This window comes from Tamandua tetradactyla, chromosome 13, assembly GCF_023851605.1.
Source record: "Tamandua tetradactyla isolate mTamTet1 chromosome 13, mTamTet1.pri, whole genome shotgun sequence".
NCBI classification, from domain to species: Eukaryota; Metazoa; Chordata; class Mammalia; order Pilosa; family Myrmecophagidae; genus Tamandua; species Tamandua tetradactyla.
In genome coordinates, this window is record NC_135339.1 from 56,805,321 (window position 1) to 56,826,151 (window position 20,831).

Genomic DNA, 20,831 nt, shown 5'->3' on the forward strand with positions numbered 1-20,831 from the left:
AGAGGAATGCATTGTTCTATAGGTATATTTTCAAAATGTCAAAGGAAACTAAGTAGAGAACTTAATGTGTAATCATTAAAATGCAAAAGATAATGATTTGAAAGTCTGTCCAAAGAGTGACTGGAGATAAGATGACCACAAAATCTTATCTAAATGTTAAACAATCTTGTAATTGGAAAGGGGGCTCACAGGCTAACCAGATGGACAAAGGTAGAGAGGAAGAGAACAACTGAGATTCCTGCCTTGGAAGAGGCCATTTCTGGTATAAGATCACTATATACTACAGTTTAGAAGTCCTAGCAGAAAAAATAAGGCACAGAGACCACAAGATACCCTTGTACACCCCTAAGTACTGCTAAAAAAAAAATTTTGGCAAAGATGTGGAGAAATTGCAGCCTCTTTGTAAAGCAGTTTGGTAGTTCCTCAAAAAATTAATAATGGAGTTACTATTTCTATTAATTCCCAAGAGAAGTGAAATTATATCTCCCCACAGAAACCTATACTTGAGTCTTCATAGTAGAAATATTCATAATAGCCCAAAGTAGAAACAACCTGAAGAATAATCAAAATTATTCTTAATTTATACAAAATTATTTCTTTTAATTGGCAATGAAAACGAATAAAGTACTGATACACACTACATGGAAGAACCTTGAAAACATAGGCTAAGTGAAAGAAGTCGGACACAGAAGGCCACATATTATATGATTCCATTTATGTGAAATGTCCAGAATAGATAATATCCATAGAAACAGCAAGTTTCTGTGTAGTTGCCAGGGGTTGAGGGAGTTAATAGGGGGGAGTGGGGAGTGACTGATAATGGATTTTTGTGTGTGTGTGTGTGTGTGATGATAGAAATATCCTGTAATTAGATGGCTGCACAACTTTGTGAATATACTAAAAATCACAGCTGTACACTTTAAGAGGGCGAGTTCCACGGTTTGTGAAATTTATCTCAATAAAGCTGTTGTTATTTTTTAAAAGGCACAGAATAGTCTCATAACACCTAGACATGGGGAAAAGAATTTGAATAAAGGAGTAGAGGTATAGGATTCTAAAAAGGTCTGCTGTTGGGAGGAGACATTTAGTCTGAACCCCATAACCTAGCATCAGTGGGTTATTTCCATTTAAGAATCCAAAACCTGAAGAACCTAGAGACTCAAATAACTCTGTGGTCAATTTTAGCATAATCCCTTTGGTGGTAGTGTTGCTGGCTAAACATTGTCTGTGTAATGAACTCTGGTAGGACATCCAGTTTTCCACCTCCTGATTCCTAACTGTAGGCTTGTGCAGAATCTCCCTTGCACAGAAGCACCTGCTCACTTCTTCCTGGTTTAGTAATAAATATTACAAGAACTTTGCCACTCCTTCAAGAGAAATGGGTTACTTTCCAGATGATTTGGAATGGGGCAAAATGATAATCTGGTCAGAGATGGTGTTCACAATTAATACTTTCTGCTCATGAAGGATTTATGATGATTTAGTATATACTTTATTTAAAGGACATTTTAGATTCAGAGCATTAATATACAATGGAGAAAACCAGACTACCTCCTAATTTTCTCTACCTCACTTTCAAGTCCCCATATAATGACTTACCCTGTGATACCATCTTAGTTTCTATTTTATTCATTCAGTGCTTTCTACTAGTCACTTCAATTTCCCAACCCTTCAGTCCACATTGGCCTTTGTTCAAGCCATCCTTGACTCCTGGGCTCGCCTGCTTCCTTCCTCCTAATCCTATCCACCTCCCCACATTCAGCTTCAATCTTACCACCTCTTCAGAATATGCCTTTCACTAGTTTGGGCCACAATGATTGCCCACCTCTCTGAATAAACATAATAATACCACTTTCTTCTTAATTCTACTAGGTCACATGCCAATCTTCCCCTACTAAATGGCTAGCATGCTGAAGGGTTATACCTTACAATTCTGTATTTCACAAACAGTAAGTGACTTTTGGTGAAGTTAAATTACATTCTATTCTTTATAAAAGGGATTTAAAGTTTTAAAGAAACTAGAAGTATTTAATAACATTATCAAAGTTTTACTTTAATTACAATGATGGCATAATTCTGCTCTAGGCCTGAACCTTATACTGCTTGCTTTTCAAGTTTTCCATCATAATTCCCAACCAATTCCTCTTTACCCAGGAATGATAATAGGAAACTACCTATTTAAGTCATATCCTCTGCAAGTCAAAATTTCTGAATTGGTCAGGCAGGCAAGGAGCAACCATGTCTGCACAGTCCACCTTTTGTTGAAATGAAAAATTCATGCTGAGCTCACTATCAATGCCAATGCCACAAAATTGGGTTTTCAGAGTGTATTTTCCAGGAATAGAACCCAAGCCCCCTGATTTGAATGTGATTATGCTATTTATGAATATCCTTTCATAATTTTTTAATCACACACATAGTAAAATATTCACAAGCCTGACAACCACAGGTAACTTCTGCTATGCCACTGGAATTAGTACTACCAAGTCTCCATCAGTTTTATTTTTCACCACAATGGAAGGAAGGAAAGAGCAGAAATGAGTGGTAAAGTCATTTGTAAGTAAAACAGACAGCTGGGATTTCCCTCTGCATTTATTTTAGAAACTGAGTAGAAGGAATTGCTTTTCCCACTCATACTTGGGCAAAAGGTGTGGCCCAAGTGAGTGGGGAGGATGCAGACAAACTATACAGCTAGCAGTTTTCTATTCTGAACAGTCAGCTCCTTTCAAGTCCAGAAGGCAGCTATTCCTGAGCTCACCCAGGTGACAGCATGAGAGGCCTCCTTTTCCTGCTGGGCCTAAGTACCTGTAGGGAGATGGATGAAGATCTTCCAAACCTTTAAGAAGGCACAATATAACTGGAAAGACTAGAGGAAGGTCTCTTTGCCTTCCCTGCTTAAGAAGATGCACTGCTGGTAGATCCTGAAGCCAAGAGCTATGATGAAAAAATACTTTTTTTGCTTTACTAAAATACCTTCTTTCACACACAAAGATTCCTTTGTTTAGGTCCTTTATTATCCTAAATGCTCTCTAGTCATGAGCAGGTGAGGATCTGTTTTAGCCAAGATAAGTAGGCTGCCTCAGAACTTCCCATGGGGAAAAGTGAAATCTTTGACTTTTTTCTTCACTTAGTTTCTAGGTTGAAAACTCCAAGTAGTACGAGACATAGTATAACAATAGAAGAGACTGAATCTTTCTGAGAGTGTACACCTCTGCTGAATGCCACTTTGAAGGGAAAGAAGAAGTCAAATGGTAGTTTCCAGTCTATTCTGGGCTGGCCCCTTGGAGGCTCTGGCTTCTGGGTGATGTCCACAAAGGTCACAAGAGTTGTCAAAGATACTTCTGTTACTGGTTGGGGATCCTGCAGGAAGAAGGTTAATGACAGGTCAGTGCTTACTATCTATTCATAAAGCCATCTAACTTAGTTCTCATTATTACTACTTCTGAAGAAAGGCCAAAACCAAATTGATCTAAGCAAGCTATACCTTTTTCTTATATTGGTCACTTGTAGGTTTCTTTATGTAAGTCACATAGAAATGAATTTTTAAGCAACAGTCCATGACACCAGAACTGTGCACAGTTACATCCACCTAAAAACTGACTTTAGTATTCTCCAATTGTGGAGTTGCCTGATATCAGAGAGGCCAAATGACAAAACTGTTTGTGTTGACAATTCAGGTTATGAAACAGTACACATATATAAGTAGAAATGATAGTGGCAATTCTATTAAATTTTAGAAAGAAATGTGAAACTTCGTTGAAAAAGTGAAGAACTCAGTAATGTAGCTTTTTTAAAAAATCAGATTCATAGACTCTCAGGGTTAGAAAGCACCCTCTTATAACCCTGTATTAGTCAGGGTTCTCTAGAGAAATAGAATCATCAGGAGATATCTGTAAATATGAGATTTATAAAGGTGTCTCATGCAACTGTGGGAATGGAAGAGTCCAAAACCCATAGAGCAGGTTGTGAAGCTGGCAGCTCCAATGAAAGGTGTGGACAAATTCCACAGGAAAGGCTTACCGGATGAAGAGGCAATGAAAAAGTCTCTTCCTCTCTAAAAAGCCTTCAACTGATTGGATTATTTCATTGGTGGGAGGTGCGCCTTAGTTGATCACTGATGTAATCAGCCACAGATGCAGTCAACTAACTGATGATTTAATACACCAGCATTCCAGTTTATCAGCCAGCTATGACAAACCCTTGCAGCTACAGTCAGGCCAGTGCTTACCTGACCAGACAACCGGGCCTCATAATTTGGCAAAGTTGACACTAGAACCTAACCATCACAACCACCCATCAATTCAATTAAAATACTTCCAGGAGGAGAGGTCTTAGTCTGCCTCAAGTATCAGATCCACCAAACAGACACAGCTTTTGATATCAGGTTGCAGCCTGATATCAGAATCATTTTTACTTCAAACAAATTCTCTTCCCACTCCATGCTCACCAAATTTATGGTTATAATTTGACTGTAAATTGCTATCTTGTTGAGCCTGAAATTACATTTTCTCCATTCAACTTCCTTTACTTGCCAAGTATTATCTGCTGTAGTCACTGGTAAGACTGAGTACAAGGTCCTAGAAACATAATTTTGTCCAGAATAACCCTTCTAGGGAGTGAGATTTGGCTTTTTTTTTTTTAATGGGTATGAGGCCAGTGCTGTGATAATTTTGTATGTCATATTAACTCTTGATTCTTTTTTTAAACAGTGACACAAGGGACATGGCATAGAACTACCATAATTTCATAAATTATAACTTTCATAATTTACACATATTCCAAGCCAAGTTAGCTTAAGCTGAAGCTAAAGGAATCCCCGTTTCAGCCAGCCACTGAAGACTGACTGAGAATGACCAAAGAAAGAAAATGGGGAAGAGCTAATTACTTAGGAATTTTGGACTTTCTTAGGACTTTGACTTATAAGTCAAAATATTTGATTTTACACTTTACCTTAAAACTTTCGGACTTTAATTTCTTTGGACTTGAATATACAAGAGTTACTCTTAGGAATTTAATTTTTCCCAAAACACTTCATAATGGGAATGAGAATTTATATTCAAGTTTTAGAATCTTTGTAGTTGACATTTTATTACTGAAGCATGTTAATATTATCATTTAATCAGATCACATTATAGAATGTGTGGTGAACTCTATTAGCCAAGGTGGCTAGACATACTTGGGGATGGGTACTAGAATAGGGAGTGAATTTTCACCCTTGGGTTCTGCATCACCCAGGAGTTAATCAATGTGCTGTTCAGATTAATTTTAGAGCCTTTGGGGTAAAGACAAATTCTTAACCAGCAGTTCCAGGATACCCAAAGGAGCCATGGTTGGAATTTGGGTAATGGCCTCAGTATGGAAGAGTATAGTATTGCATTAGGAAGTCATACTGCTGTGCACCCAAGCCACCTCCACCACCCTAGGATTTATCAGTAATAAAGCTGACATTTTGATATCCATCTGTCTAACTCCTTTTAAATGGTTTCACACTCAAGTAGGGGAAAGAGCAGTGTCATTAGCACCTTCAAACTCCCAAATAAGGGAATTTCTGGAGCCTTGAACTCAGCCTATACCCTGAACTGAACCCCATGGTAGCTATGAACCAACATATGCTCAAAGCTATAAAGTCTTATGCTGGTGTTTCAGGGGCTGGGAAACCCCACATGAAAAAGTATGAGCTTTTCTTTCATACTCACCCAGTATATGCACTTATCAAGATCTACTAATAGACATTTGTTTTAAAAATGGCAATGTAAAGATATGCCTTCTTCCCTTGCATCTCAAAAATAACTCTATTTTAAAAATAAAAAGGTACAAAAATTCCATTTTCACTGAAATGGAGATGTATCAAAGTATATGAAAACAAAAGACATGGAACCATGGTTTTACAGAAGGAAAGAAGACAAAACCTAAAAGACTTGACTAAAAGCAAGCAGATCTGTTCTGTAAAACTCTGGAAAGTCTCAGTAATCAGAGAAACAGGGAGGTAGGGATGAGGTAGGGGCAGATAATGGGCACTGAATGGTTATACACCTCCTTCCTCATGCAAACAGACACTATTCCTCCTCCACTTCAACCAGAAATTGCATGATTAAATAAAAGAAATTATGAACTTTAGGATGCAGGGTAGAGAGAAGGGCAGAGTGAAGTATGAAACTAAAAGTAGGGAGAGTAATCTGTGTAACGAAATCCTTTCCCTCATCTAGAGCCACAATATTAGCAACTGGTCTTCTAACCATATCTCTCAAACAGGAGTCTAGAAAGTCTTCTCTGGAGAAAATTAACAGTCCCAGCCAAAAGACATAAAGATGCTGACAGTGGCAGTTCCACAACCCCAAAAGCAACCTTACCCAATTGCCCTATAGCAAAAGCCACCAATCAGTAAGTCTTACCCATGATCCAAGTTTTCTATCAGTTTAACAGCTTATTCTTAAATTTGGATGGACAGCTCAAGATTGCGCAACATTTGAGGAAATCTTCATATATTCAAGAGAGAAACTGAGCCAAATGAATAGAATAAATAGCTCAAAGGAAACAGACTCAATGAAAGGTAAAGAAAGTAAGTTGTAAATATCTTCAAAGATATATAAGAAGGAAAAACTATGAAAAGAAACATTCAGAGAATAAGAAGCAGCTCTTAGATATTAAAAATGTGATAGCCAAAATAAAAAATTCAGCATAAAGGAAGGTTAGAAGATAAGGTTGGACTTCTTCTTGAAAGTGGAACTCTTCTGAAAGAACAAAAGTATAGAGATGGACAACAGAAGATAAAGGAAAAAAATTAGGGGATCTAATGGTTTTATAAAAGATTGAGAGAAGTTATCCTCCAAAAAGACAACCTAATGGCTAATGATATTGCATACTGACCATTTGTTTATCTTCTTTTGTCAAATTTCCAGGTCTTTTGCGCATTAAGAAGTTTTTGTCTTTGTATTATTTATTTGTGAGAGTTCTTTTTATATTCTGGATATTCTTTGTCAGATAATTAAGGAATATTTTCTCCCAGTCCAAAGCCTGTCTTTTCATTTCATAATGGTTACCTTTTGATGAGCTACTTTAATACACCAAAACCTGAAAAGGGATATCTACATATAATCTCCAGAAGGACATTGACTCTGAGATCTCTCAGCCACTCAAACTTTATTTATTTCCCCCTTTTGTTCAAGAAAGCTTTCTCACTCATATGATGCCAGGGCCAGGTCATCCCCAGGAGTCATGTCCCATGAAGGGTGAGGGCAGTGAGTTCACCTGCAGAGTTGGTTTCAAGAGAGAGAGGCCATATCTTGGCAACAAAAGAGGTTCTCTGAGGGTGACTCTTAGGTATAATCATAAGTAGGCTTAGCTTCTCCTTTGCAGGGATATTTCAAAAGGGTTAGCCCCAAAATTGACGGCCTCTCCTATCAAATTGGCAGTCCCCAATTCTCGCAAAAATATCAAGTCTTGCCCAGGTGTAGAAGTTTAGTATTTCTACCTTTATCCCTAGTCTCTCAAGGGGACTTCTCAAATGCTTTTTTTTTTTCCTTCTGCCCAGCTTACCCTGGGATACATCGGGACATCACACCAATCTGTACAAACCAACAAGGTCTCACTCCCTATTTATGGTTCCATGTAATTATAGTGTTTGAATAAGCTGACCACATTAGTTAAATTATATAGTGTGTTACAGAAAATATTAATTTTGCACAAAATAAACATCCCTTCCTTTCGTCTTGCACAGAAAATTTAAAAGACAGTCAATATTATTGCTACCTATTATAACCCCAACAAAAACCATTCCTGCCAATCCTAAAGAAACCTAGGCCAATATATAAGATTCTGTAAAGGAGAATGGTGAGAGAGAAAGCCAGGTGATTCTGAGAAAGGAGAACGCTGCAGAACCATGAAGCAGAGAGTCCACCAGCCAGCAACTTCTGGAGATGATGAAGGAAAACGCCTCCCGGGGAGCTAGAGAGGAAGCTAGCAGATGACACTATGTTCGCCATGTGCCTTTCCACTTGAGAGAGAAACACTGAACTTCATCAACCTTCTTAAATCAAGAAATACTTCATTCATTTATGCAACACATATTTCTCAAACGCCTACATGGAGCAGATACTATATTCCAGGCCCTGGAGTACAACAGTCAAGGCAACCAAATCTCTGAGTTCATGGCGTTTACGTCCTAGAGGGAACACTGGGAAAGGCCTTATGATGAATGATGAGTGATCAGAAACCATGAAATATTTGAGGATTAAAAAAAGCTAAATGAGGGACTTCTGGGTCAAGATGGCGGCTTAACAACGTGCGCATTATAGTTCGTCCTCCAGAACAACTACTAAATAACCAGAAACAGTACAGAACAGCTTCCAGAGCCACGATAGTGACCAGACATACAGCGTACCCCAGTCTGGGCCAGCTGGACCGGCTGCGAGCACCCCCCAGAACCGTGAGTTCCCAAAGCTGCAGCGGCCAGTGCCCCTCCCCCACAGGCCGCTTCCCAGACAGGAAAGGAAAGGACTTTACCAACAGCAGGGACTGGGCACAATCAAACGCCAATTGTGGAACTAATTAACAAATTCTGACTACTAAAAATAGGCCCCCAGCTTAGGTGAACCTGATCAAAGCGGAGGTTGCTCATCTTTGCCTCGGTGCCAAGGGGGCAGGACTGACAATAAAAGGGGATAAAAAAGAGAAGGAAACAGAGGTTTTTGTGGCTGTGTATCTACAAAGGCTTGACTGCCTCTGGATACAGCAGCAGGACTTTTCAGGCTGCAACTGCCCCAGGCATAGGCAGAAGTGAGCTCTTTTTGGGGTTTGTCTGGAGCTTGTGCCTTCCCCAGGGGAGAGGTGAAGCCCCACCCAGGTGGAATCCCTCCATCAAGGAATTCAGACGCCAGGGCTTTGTAATTTGAAGCCATTAAAACCAGCCTACCACGCCCCCGGCAGGGAGAGTCTGCCAAAGTTAAAAGTACCGCATCATCTTATGCTGGTGGGACCTGCAGTCAGACAAGCACCACATACTGGGCAGGATAAGAAAAACAGAGTCCAGAGACTTCACAGGAAAGTCTTTCAACCTGCTGGGTCTCACCCTCAAGGAAAACTGACGCAGGTGACTCTTCCCTCCTGATAGGAGGCCAGTCTGGTCTGGGAAAATCTGGCTGGGGTCTTTAATATTTAAGTAGACCCTCCTAAGTGTGTGCGGGGGAAAGGCACCACACAAGCAGGGCAAGAAACAAGAAAACAAGAACTGAAAAATTCTCCTCTGTTAAACAAAGCTTGAGCTAAAGGTCCAGATAAAGCTGAACAGAATGTCAAAGAACAAATAGACAACAAATTCATCCAGCAAGAAAACCCTAGATAAAAGAAGTGAAAGCAATCTCCAGAATAAACAATTAAGGTAATTAAATGCCTAGACACCAGCAAAAAATAACAAATCACACTAGGAAAATTGAAGATATGGCCCAGTCAAAGGAACAAACCAACAATTCAAATGACATACAGGAGCTGAAACAATTAATTCAGAATGTACGAACAGACATGGAAAACCTCATCAAAAACCAAATCAATGAACTGAGGGAGGATATAAAGAAGGCAAGGAAAGAACAAAAAGAAGAAACTGAAAGTCTGAAAAAACAAATCACAGAACTTGTGGGAATGAAAAACACAGTCGAAGAGATGAAAAAACAATGGAAACCTACAATGGTAGATTTCAAGAGACAGAACATAGGATTTCTGAACTGGAGGACAGAACATCTGAAATCCGACAAGAAACAGAAACTATAGGAAAAAAATGGAAAAATATGAGCAGGGACTCAGGGAATTGAAAGACAATATGAAGCTCACGGATATATGTGTTGTGGGTGTCCCAGAAGGAGAAGAGAAGGGAAAAGGAGGAGAAAAACTAATGGAGGAAATTATCACTGAAAATTTCCCAACTCTTATGAAAGACTTAAAATTACAGATCCAAGAAGTGCAGCATACCCCAAAGAGAATAGATCCAAATAGACATACTCCAAGACATTTAATAATCAGAATGTCAGAGGTCAAAGAGAAAGAGAGGATCTTGAAAGCAGCAAGAGAAAAGCAATCCATCACATACAAGAGAAGCCCAATAAGACTATGCGCAGATCTCTCAGCAGAAACCATGGAGGCAAGAAGACAGTGGGATAATATATTTAAATTACTAAAAGAGAAAAACTGCCAACTAAGAATTCTATATCCAGCAAAACTGTCCTTCAAAAATGAGGGAGAAATTAAAACATTTTCAGACAAAAAACCACTGAGAGAATTTGTGACCAAGAGACCAGCTCTGCAAGAAATACTAAAGGGAACACTAGAGACAGATACAAAGACAGAAGAGAGAGGTGTGGAGAAGAGTGTAGAAAGGAAGACTATGAGTAAAGGTAAAAAGAAGGAAAATTAGATATGACATATAAAATCCAGAAGGCAAAATAGTAGAAGAAAGTACTACCCATGCAGTAATAACACTGAATGTTAATGGATTAAATGCTCCAATCAAAAGACATAGTCTGGCAGAATGGATTGAAAAACAGGACCCATCTATATGCTGTCTCTACTCAAAGGACACGAGGCCAAGGACACAAATGGACATTTACACACCAATGTTTACAGCAGCATTATTAACAATTACCAAGAGATGGAAACAGCCAAAATGTCCATCAACAGACAGTTGGCTAAACAAACTGTGACATTTACATAAGATGGAATATTATGCAGCTGTAAGACAGGATAAAGTTATGAAGTATGTAACAACATGAATGGACCTTAAGGACATTATGCTGAGTGTGAGTAGCCAGAAACACAAGGACAAATACTGTATGGTCTCACTGATATGAACTGACATTAGTGAATAAACTTGGAATATTTCCTTGGTAACAGAGATCATCAGGAGATAGAAATAGGGGAAGATAATGGGTAATTGGAGCTGAAGGAATACAGATTGTGCAACAGGACTGAATATAAAAACTCAGAAATGGACAGCACAATATTACCTAACTGTAATACAATTATGTTAAAACACTGAATGAAGCTGCATATGAGAATGATAGAGGGAGGAGGGCTGGGGCATAAATGAAATCACAAAGAAAGATAGACGATAAAGATTGAGATGGTGTAATCTAGGAATGCCTAGAGTGTATAATGATAGTGACTAAATATACAAATTAAAAAAAATGTTTTTGCATGAGGAAGAACAAAAGAATGTCATTACTGCAGTGTGCTGAAAATAGGTGGTACTTAATATTTTAAAATTTCAAATAATGTGTGAGACTAAAGCAAACAATGTTTATTTGGTACAAATCTATACTTTGACTAGTACATCTCCTAATAAAACTTATGTAGATAGTTGATTGAACACCTTAAGTACGTGGAACTTTGTATAGGACATGAGATTTTGTTGGTTTGTCCAGGTGATGCCCTGATGAATCCCAGAGTGATTTGATCAGTGAGTGGAAAAGTATTTGCAAAGTCCCCTTCGGGGAATGGTGAGAACAGGGGAAAACTCAACTTCCCCAAGTTGAATTCTTGATATTCTCACAAGCAGTGTGGACAACCAAAGCTATAGGCTGAGCCCCCAGTCTTGGGGTTTGTTCATATGAAACTTAACCCCACAGGGGATAGGTCAAGCCTACTTAGAATTAAGCCTAAGAGTCACCCCCAAAAGAACCTCTCTTGTTGCTCAGATGTGGCCTCTCTCTCCACCCAACAAAGCAAGCAGACTCACCACTCTCCCCCTGTCTATGTGGGACATGACTACCAGGGGTGTGGATCTTCCTGGCAGCGTGGGACAGAAATCCCACAATGAGCTGAGATTCAGCATCAATGTATTGAGAAAAACTCTAGAATGAGCTGAGACCCAGCATCAAGGGATTGAGAAAACCTTCTCCACCAAAAGGGGGAAGAGGGAAATGAAACAAAGTGTCAATGGCTGAGGGATTCCCAACAGAGTTGAGAGGTTATCCTGGAGGTTATTCTTATGCATTAAGTAGATATCATCTTGTTATCCAAGATGTAATGGAGAGGCTGGAGGGAACTGCCTGAAAATGTAGAGCTGTGTTCCAGTAGCCATGTTTCTTGATGATGATTGTATGATATAGCTTTCACAATGTGACTGTGTGATTGTGAAAACCTTGTGTCTGATGCTTTTATCTACCTTGTCAACAGATGAGAGGAACATATCGAATAAAAATAAATAATAAGGGGAACAAATGTTAAAATAGATTTAGTTTGAAATGCTAGTGATCAATGAAAGGGATCAGTAAGGGGTATGGCCTGTAAAAATTTTTTTTTCTGTTTGTTATATTTTTCTGTTGTCTTTTTCTTTTTCTGAATTAATGCAAATGTTCTGGGAAATGATGATGATGATGAATATGCAACTATGTGATGATATTGTGAATTGCTGAGTGTATGTGTTGGGAATGTTTGTTTCTTGTAATTTTAATTAATAAAATTAAAAATAAAAAAAAAGATTCTGTAAAGGCTCCATACACTAGGGTAACTTTTCAGAAACCTGTAACCTCCAGATGGGTCCCTGGACCAGGTAAGTCCTGAACCCTAGAGGGTCCTGCCTCTCAGGAACATCAGCTAGTTCCATCTCCCTACCTGTATTACTGACCCCTTCCAACATGAAAAAGTTAGAATGGCCATAGACCAAATACCCCTAAAGAGTGGGACAGAAAGATCAAAGGTGATGGCGGAGTTACACAGAGAAGGGTAGGGTTTATCCAACGAATATAACTGCTGAATCATTAAATTGATGTCTTTTAGTCTTCAGAGTCTTAAAGCAGCTAGAAGTAAAAACCTAAAATTTTGGAATTGTAACCCATACCAAACTCTGAAATCTGTTCTACAACTAATTATTGTTCTGTGCTTTGAAATTTACTACTTTTTTGTATATATGTTATTTTTCACAAAAAAAAGTCAATTGTGATGATAAAAAAAATATTTATTCCTTCTATCCTCCTATATTCTGGAGCAGTTAAAAGGAAAAATTTGAGAGGATTGTATGGTTACCCATGACAGACTCTGGGATCTGTCCTGTAACTACTTGTTGAATAGTGCTTTAAAAACTATTGCTTTTTTCTTTCTCTGCTTTCTATATATGCTATATTATACAATTTAAAAAGTTAAAAAAAATACAGTCAATATCATTCCTTACCCTTTAGTCTGATTTACTAAGGTTCAACCCAGATCAGTTTCATTCATATCCTAATTGAAGTCAGACCACTTTTTCAACTTTTCAACAGTTTGCTATATTGGGGTAATGCTGACTTTTAACTTTCATAGCTTTAGAACTTTACCTATAAGTCTCAGCTGTCACACAAATACCCAAAGTTCCATGGAATGACCAGGTTATACACAAGGAGCTCAGTATCTCAGAATTTAGAAATAACAGTTACAACTCTGAAATAGATGTAACTTCTGTAAGAGCTTACAGTCTGGAATCTTTACAACAGGCCTTCACCTGATAACCTATGCTCTCGAATTCAATTCTTAGAGTTTGCACATAATAGTTAGTCCAAATTAGTGAGATATTATAATATTTGTCTTTTTGTTTCTGGTTTATTTCACTCAATTCTCTCAAGGTTCATTCACCTAGTTGTGTGCCTCACATCCTGGTGACTTTTTTAAAAGTTTATTTAGAATGTTAAAGAGTTAAAAAAAAATTCAGATAAGTAAAAAATAAGAAAATAAAAACACAGTATTTCCATCACTAAGAGAACACTACTATTAATATCTGTATCTACATGCATCCAGATATACATTTTTAATCATATGAGCTCATACTGCATATGCTGTTTTGTCATCTGCTTTTTAAAAAAAATTTACAACCTCTACTTTTCCATGTAATTAACCATTTATTTTATCTTAAATAAAGTCCATATTCAAGTTTTCCCAACTATTCTGAAATGTGCTTTACAGCTGTCGGTCCAAACCAGAATCTGATCCAGAAAAATGGACTGTATCTGTATGTTGTATTCATAAATCTTTTAAATTAACACAATCAGATATGATTTCTAATATGATAGTTAGAACTTATTTAACTATAAAGCATATTGTAAAAGTATATACAAAGGTAATTTTTCCTTAAATAAGTACATATTTTAAAGAAGTTAACTGATACCTGACATTTACACTGATTAAATTTAGGAGAACTGGTGATTTAAATAATTTAAAGTGAAATTAAGAAGTATAAGCTCTGAAAAATAATTAATATATTTATATATAATATTTTTTCAGGTAATATATAAACTATTCTTCTATTTTTCTTAAGGACAAACTTATGTTTGAGGGAAAAGCCAATGAAAACTTGATATTCCTTCACTTATTTTAATTATGTCAATAAAGTTGTCAAGATTTGCAAATGAGTAGCAGAGAATAAATACTTTAAAAAATACATATGGTTATGTAAACATTTATTCTATATAATTTAAGACTCCTTCCTCAAAGAAAAGATTGTAATTTGGACTGAGAGCTAAGCCTAATAAAACTAAATAGACTGTTAACAAAAGAAGTATACTGGGTATTTTTCGTTTTTTTAACTTTTTAAAAGGGGTATTATGATATATGTAATCTTTTAGGACTTATTTTTTACTCAATTTGTATTTCTAGGATTCATTCATATATGTTTTCCTTGAAGTAAAACATTTCATTGTATAAATACCACAGTTTATCTGTTCTGCTGTCACTGGACATGTGGATTGTTTCTATGTTTTTTTATATAAACAGAAATGATTCTATGAACATTCTCACATGTGTCCTAATGTATAAGTGTGAGAATTTCTTTTGAGCAATACCTAGAGGTGCAATGACCCATCATAGAGTGTATGAATCTCCAACTTTACAAGATAATGCCCAATTTCCAAAGTGGTTAACCCAATCTATACACCCACCAGCAGGTTTAAGCTATTCTGTTCATTGATATCCTTTCCAACATTTGATGATACTAGACTTCTTCAATTTGCCAACTAATTAGAATTAAAACAGTAATTCGTTGTGATCTTTCTTTTACTTTCGTTTCAGTTATTACTAGTGAAATGGAACATCTCTTTGTATGCTCACTGGGCATGTGTTACTCTTCTGAGAAATGCCTGTTCTTGGCTTTTGCACATTTTTTAGTTCAGTTGTATGACCATTTCTTGTTAGTTTGTATATGTTCTTTATATATTCTTAGTACCAATTATTTGTCAGGATGTTGCAAATATATTATCTCAGTTTGTAGTCTATTTAAAAAAATAAAGGAAGAAATGTGGTTAAGTGCCATGTACTGGGAGAAATCCTTAGTGATTATATACTTTAACATAGGGACTACTGAGCATAAATTAACATATGGAACAATAACCATAGCTTTAAAAAGTTCTTGGAAGTAAAAAAAAAAAAAAAGTAGTAAAATAATAAAAAGCAACACAGCAAACTAAGTAAAGTTCTTCTATATACAGACTATTAAGAACAGGGCAAAGTACTTTTCTAGTCTAATAATTCATTAATAGATAAAATCAAATAGCAACTAGCTGACTGATCCTTGAAAAGGAAGGTCTTTGTGGATAACTACTTTACTGTCATGCTCATCTGGTCCACTGGTGGTGCTACTGTTGTCGCTATAAGGAAGGGAAGACAGTTGATATACTCTAAAACATTAACAAAAAAGAGAAACAGAACCCTTATTACTAATCAAGTCAATTGGTAGCTTTTTCTCTTGTAGTATTTATTTCTAAAATCTAATGTTGAATTTTTAAAACTTATTTTGTTTGGTGTTCCTTATTTTTCCTTGTACTACTTAATTATAAGGTTGTGGCAGAGGTTCTTAGTCTGTGTGCTGGTGTGAAAGGATGTATGTCCCTTATAAAAGCCATGTTTTAATCTAAATCCCATTTCGTAAAGGCAGAATAATCCCTATTCAATACTGTATGTTTGAATCTGTAATTAGATCATCTCCCTGGAGATGTAACCCAATCAAGAGTGGTTGTTAAGATGGATTAGGGGAGACATGTCCATAAGACCATTTGGGTGGGTCTTGATTGGTTTACTGGAGTCCTATAAAAGAGGAAACATTTTAGAGAATGAGAGAGATTCAGAGAGAACAGAGAAAAACAACATAGCCACGAGAAGCAGAGAGCCCACAAGCCAGTGACCTTCGGAGATGAGGAGGGAAAATGCCTACTGGGGAGCTTCATGAAACAGGAAGCCAGGAGAGAAAGCTCGCAGATGATGCTTTGCTCGCCATGTGCCCTTCCAGTCAAGAGAAAAACTACGACTGCGTTTGCCATGTGCCTTCTCACTTGAGAAAAGAAGCGCTGAACTTCATCGGCCTTCTTGAACCAAGGTATCTTTCCTTGGATGCCTTAGATTGGACATTTCTATAGATTTGCTTTAATTGGGATTTTTTCTCAGCCTTAGAGCTGTAAAGTAGCAACTTATTAAATTCCCCTTTTTAAAAGCCATTCTGTTTCTGGCATATTGCATTCCAGCAGCTAGCAAACTAGAACAGATTTTGGTACCGGACAGTGGGGTGCTACTGCAGTTTGCCAATACTAAACATGTTGGAACGGCTTTTTGTATGAATAAGGGGAAGATTCTGGAAGAGTTGTGAGAAGCTTGATGGGGAAGGCCTAGAGTGTTTTGAAGAGACTGTTGGTAGAAATGTAGACTAAAGATACCTCTGACAAGGCCTTCGACAGAAATGAGGCATGTGTTATTGCAAACTGGAAGGAGTGCAATCCTTGTTTTAAAATGGCAGATAATCTGGCAAAATTGACTAGTGGCTTTGGCTGGAAGGCAAAATTTAAAAGCCATGAACTTGGATATATAGTAGAAGAGATCTCCAAATTAAATGTCGAAAGTGCAGCCTGGTTTCTCCTCGTAGCTTATACAGAAATGCGAAAGGAAAGAGATAAGCTGAAAACTGAACTCTTGGGTACAAAGTAAAAACCAGAAATTGAAGTTCTGGAAAATTCGGGACTTCCAGAAAGGGAGACACTAGAGAACAGTGCCCTGTGTGAGGATTTAACCAAATGTGGAACCAACCAGCTATTTCAGAGAAAGCCAGGATTGGACATGGAGTTCTCCAGGAAGGATTTGTGGAAACTCCTTATGTCTGATGGGCATGATCCCAGGCTACTGCATAGAAAGCCAACGAGAGTGCTGTGGGACCTGAATAAACAGAGCTACTGCCAGTCTAGACTGGGGGGGGTTCAGAGAAGGGACACACTGGAGGAAAAAACAGCTTCAGAGGCAAGGCACTGAGGCTGGGGTCTGGAGTCAAGAAGCCTTGGGCAGAAGAGCAGACCCACCCAAGCATGTGTCGATGAGTTTGCTCCAAAGGCAGAGGATGGGCCTTCCACCTCACTGCAGTGCGAGTTATTATGCCACCTCAGGCCTTAGAGAGTGAAGCACATTCCTTGGGGTTTGGGGAGAGCCTGGCTGCCACCACATGGAGGGGTTGAGTGTGTGCCCTGGAGAAAGCAGAGAGCCCAGGTACAGCCCCAATGCTTGGAGATGGTGGAGCCGAGAAAAAGATGTCCCCCAAGGTTGTGTTCGGAGAAAGAGGCATAGGCCTTTGGAAAGGGTGGGACTGCTGCTTTCAGAAGCTCCGAAGATAAATGACTCTCACACTTTGAAATCTTATGGACTTTGCCCTGCAGGTTTTTGAAACTATGGGTCCAGTGACCCCTGTGTTACTTCCTCCCTATGGAAATGGGTATATGTATCCTATGACTGTTCCTCCTTTATATTTTAGCAGCAAATAACTTGTTTTGAGTTTTAGAAGTCCAGAGACAGAGGATAATTTTGCCTTAGAACAGACTATGCATGTAACTAACTTTTATAGGAGTTTGTACGTTTCTAACTTTATATTTCATGTGTATTGCTACTGAAATGGTTTAAGAATTTCTGATATTGTTATGAAATTAATGTATTTTGTATATGGGGAAAACAAGTCTTTTTTAGAGTCCAGAGGGTGGAATGTGCTGGTTTGAAAGGATGTCCCCTAGAAAAGACATGTTTTAATCTATATCCTATTTCGTAAAGGCAGAATAATCCCTATTCAACACTGTATGTTTGAATCTGTAATTAGATCATCTCCCTGGAGAAGTAACCCGATCAATAGTGGTTGTTAAAATGGATTAGGGGAGACATGTTCATAAGACCGTCTGGGTGGGACTTGATTGGTTTACTGGAGTCCTATAAAAAGGAAACATTTTAGAGAATGAGAGAGATTCAGAGAGAGCAAAGAAGAATGACATAGCTACGAGAAGTAGAGAGCCCACCAGCTACCAACCTTTGGAGATGAAGAGGGAAAACACTTCCCAGGGAGCTTCATGAAACAAGTAGCCAGGAGAGAAAGTTAGCAGATGATGCCTTGCTCGCCATGTGCCCTTCTAGCCAACAGAGAAATTGTGACTGTGTTTGCCATGTGCCTTCCACTTGAGAAAGGAAGTGCTGAACTTCATCGGCCTTCTTGAACCAAGGTATCTTTCCCTGGATGCCTTAGATTGGACATTTCTATAGACTTGCTTTCATTGGGATTTTTTCTCGGCCTTAGAACTGTAAAGTAGCAACTTATTAAATTCCCCCTTTTAAAAGCCATTCTGTTTCTGGTATATTGCATTCCGGCAGCTAGCAAACTAGAACAGTTTGGTTTCAAGAAATCAATAAAAAATTCCTAGAAATCGTATCAAGAATGTTGTGTGCCTGTGCATTTTTCTAGGAAATCAATAGTTTTCAAGAGATTTTTTAATGGGGTTATTAAGTTTAGGAACCATTAAGACAGACTGGTAGCTCAAATGATAGTGTTATTAGCATATGCTGTTTCACTGAGGTATAAAGTACTGTCAACTTTCAATTACAATGAATAAGGTATTAAATAAAACTATAATTAGCTTTGAAATATAGTCAAAGATGTATTCTCTAAAACTGTTTATTCAAATTGTGAATTTGAGTAGGTTTTGTCTAGTATTAAAAAAAAAAACAGGATAAAATAGAATAGCAAATACCACATAATGTGTGGCATGTAGTATAGGTAATATTTACTGAGTATTTTTTAGGTAACAGGAACTATGTTAAGTATTTTACTTTGATAACCTTAGTCAATCTGTACAACTCATTATTAATATCCATTTTATAGATGAAAACTTAGGTTTAGAGAAGTAAAATAACTCAATTTAGATCTCAGCGTGTCTGGCTCAAAAGCCCATGCTCTTTTTTTTGTATGCTGTATGGGGGGGGTGGGCACATTTCATTATTTTTCCATGTGAATATCCTGTTATTGCAGCACTATCTGTTGAATTTTTGGTTCATCTGGTTGGTTTTTGTTTGTTTTTGCTTATTTGTTTTTTGGGAAGTGCACAGGCTGGGAATCAAACCCTGGTCTCCTGCATGGCAGGCAAGAATTCTACCACTGAACTATCCCTGCGCCCCCAAAGCCCATGCTCTTAATTACTACCCTAAACTGTAAGCAATAGGTGTCCTACAGGTATATTTTAGATAAACACTAATTGAATATTATAATTTTTAAAAAGTTTGGAGCCTTGGTCTTGTGACGTGACATTGTTCTTTACACTATCTTAAACTTATTTTGATTTTAACTGATTTAGAATCTTCCTGGATATATGTTTTCTTTAATTAAAAAATGTTTATATGCAAATATGGACATGATGTGTTTTACTGAACCCAAAATCTGACCTTTTAAAAGGCTCAATTGGTATAAAACTATAAACTGAAAAAAATTCTTCTTATTTTATGAGTTTGTTGTGAGAATTCAATGAGTTAAGACTTAAAAAATTCTTACTACCAGTACCCATCTCACAGTAAATGTTCAATACATTCTTAGCTATTATTATTGTTATTATGCAAGTAGATTATAGGGACATCTGCACAACTTAAAAAAATTTTTTTATTAGAGAAGTTGTAGTTTTACAGAAAACTCTGCTTTTTCTGAGTTCCTATATACCACCCTATTATTAACACCTTGTATTAGCCTACCCACTTTTTGCTTAAATTCTTCCCTACTTTCTTCCCTTTATAGATAATTCTTAAGAATTTTCCAAAAATTTTGCTATTTCATTCTTTATACTAAAAAGAATTCAAAATATTTCTAAAGCTATATGAAAATTCATTCAGATAGTTAAGTTCAAAATTTGACTGACCATCTAGCAGCTTGATTTCAGGGTTCCCAAACACAGATGTCTACCAGCCTAAGCAGATAGCCTGAATGAGAGAAGTGGGATGACCATAAGCAGGGATACACAGGTGCTGTGTATGGAGGAGAACGGGGTGCCCTGTTTAAAGCAGCAATCAGGTATAGGAGATTTTATGCCACACAGGAATGTAGGGTCTGTGTTGCCAGATAGTCAAAAGAAGTCACAATCTGGATTTCTAGATCAAATTTCCTGACTTTTAAATGTTGGCACAAACGTAAAAAAACACTTAGCATGCCAAACAAAACAAGTTTACAAGCAGTTCACAGACTGCCAGTCTGCCACTTAGCTTTAGTTTTATGTCATCACTCAGCCACATTAAGATGAGTGACAGCCTAAGTGAGACTACTATCAATCACAATCTCTCAAAGGGTGGCTGGTGGGTAGGCAGACAAATCACAGAAACATTCTATCAGCAAGTGTAAGTTTCTTTGGACAAGTTATTGCTATTCTGAGGAAAAATTCAGAGAGTTCCAAGAGACAAGCCTGTGTGGATGAAGGAATTGACTTAAAGCTAGAGACAAATAGTATAAATGCATAAAGGAAAAATGCGAGGATGTTCATGTGATTATAAAGGAAGAAAATTTCGACTCAAGATGGAAGAGGTAAAAATATCTTTCAATAAGCCCTTCCTGAAGA

At 37.5% G+C, this 20,831-nt stretch overlaps 1 protein-coding gene across 2 annotated transcripts in view; it reads right to left on the reverse strand.

Annotated features, from left to right (window-relative positions):
* Positions 1-2,992: 2,992 nt before the first annotated feature.
* TCTN3 (tectonic family member 3) overlaps positions 2,993-20,831 on the reverse strand; it is a 39,165-nt gene continuing 21,326 nt past the window's right edge. For both annotated transcript variants that reach the window (XM_077125565.1, XM_077125564.1), the window contains one exon: positions 2,993-3,360. In XM_077125565.1, coding sequence (XP_076981680.1) covers positions 3,124-3,360 — 237 coding nt within the window. In that variant the 3' untranslated portion in view covers positions 2,993-3,123. The remainder of the gene's footprint in view (positions 3,361-20,831) is intronic.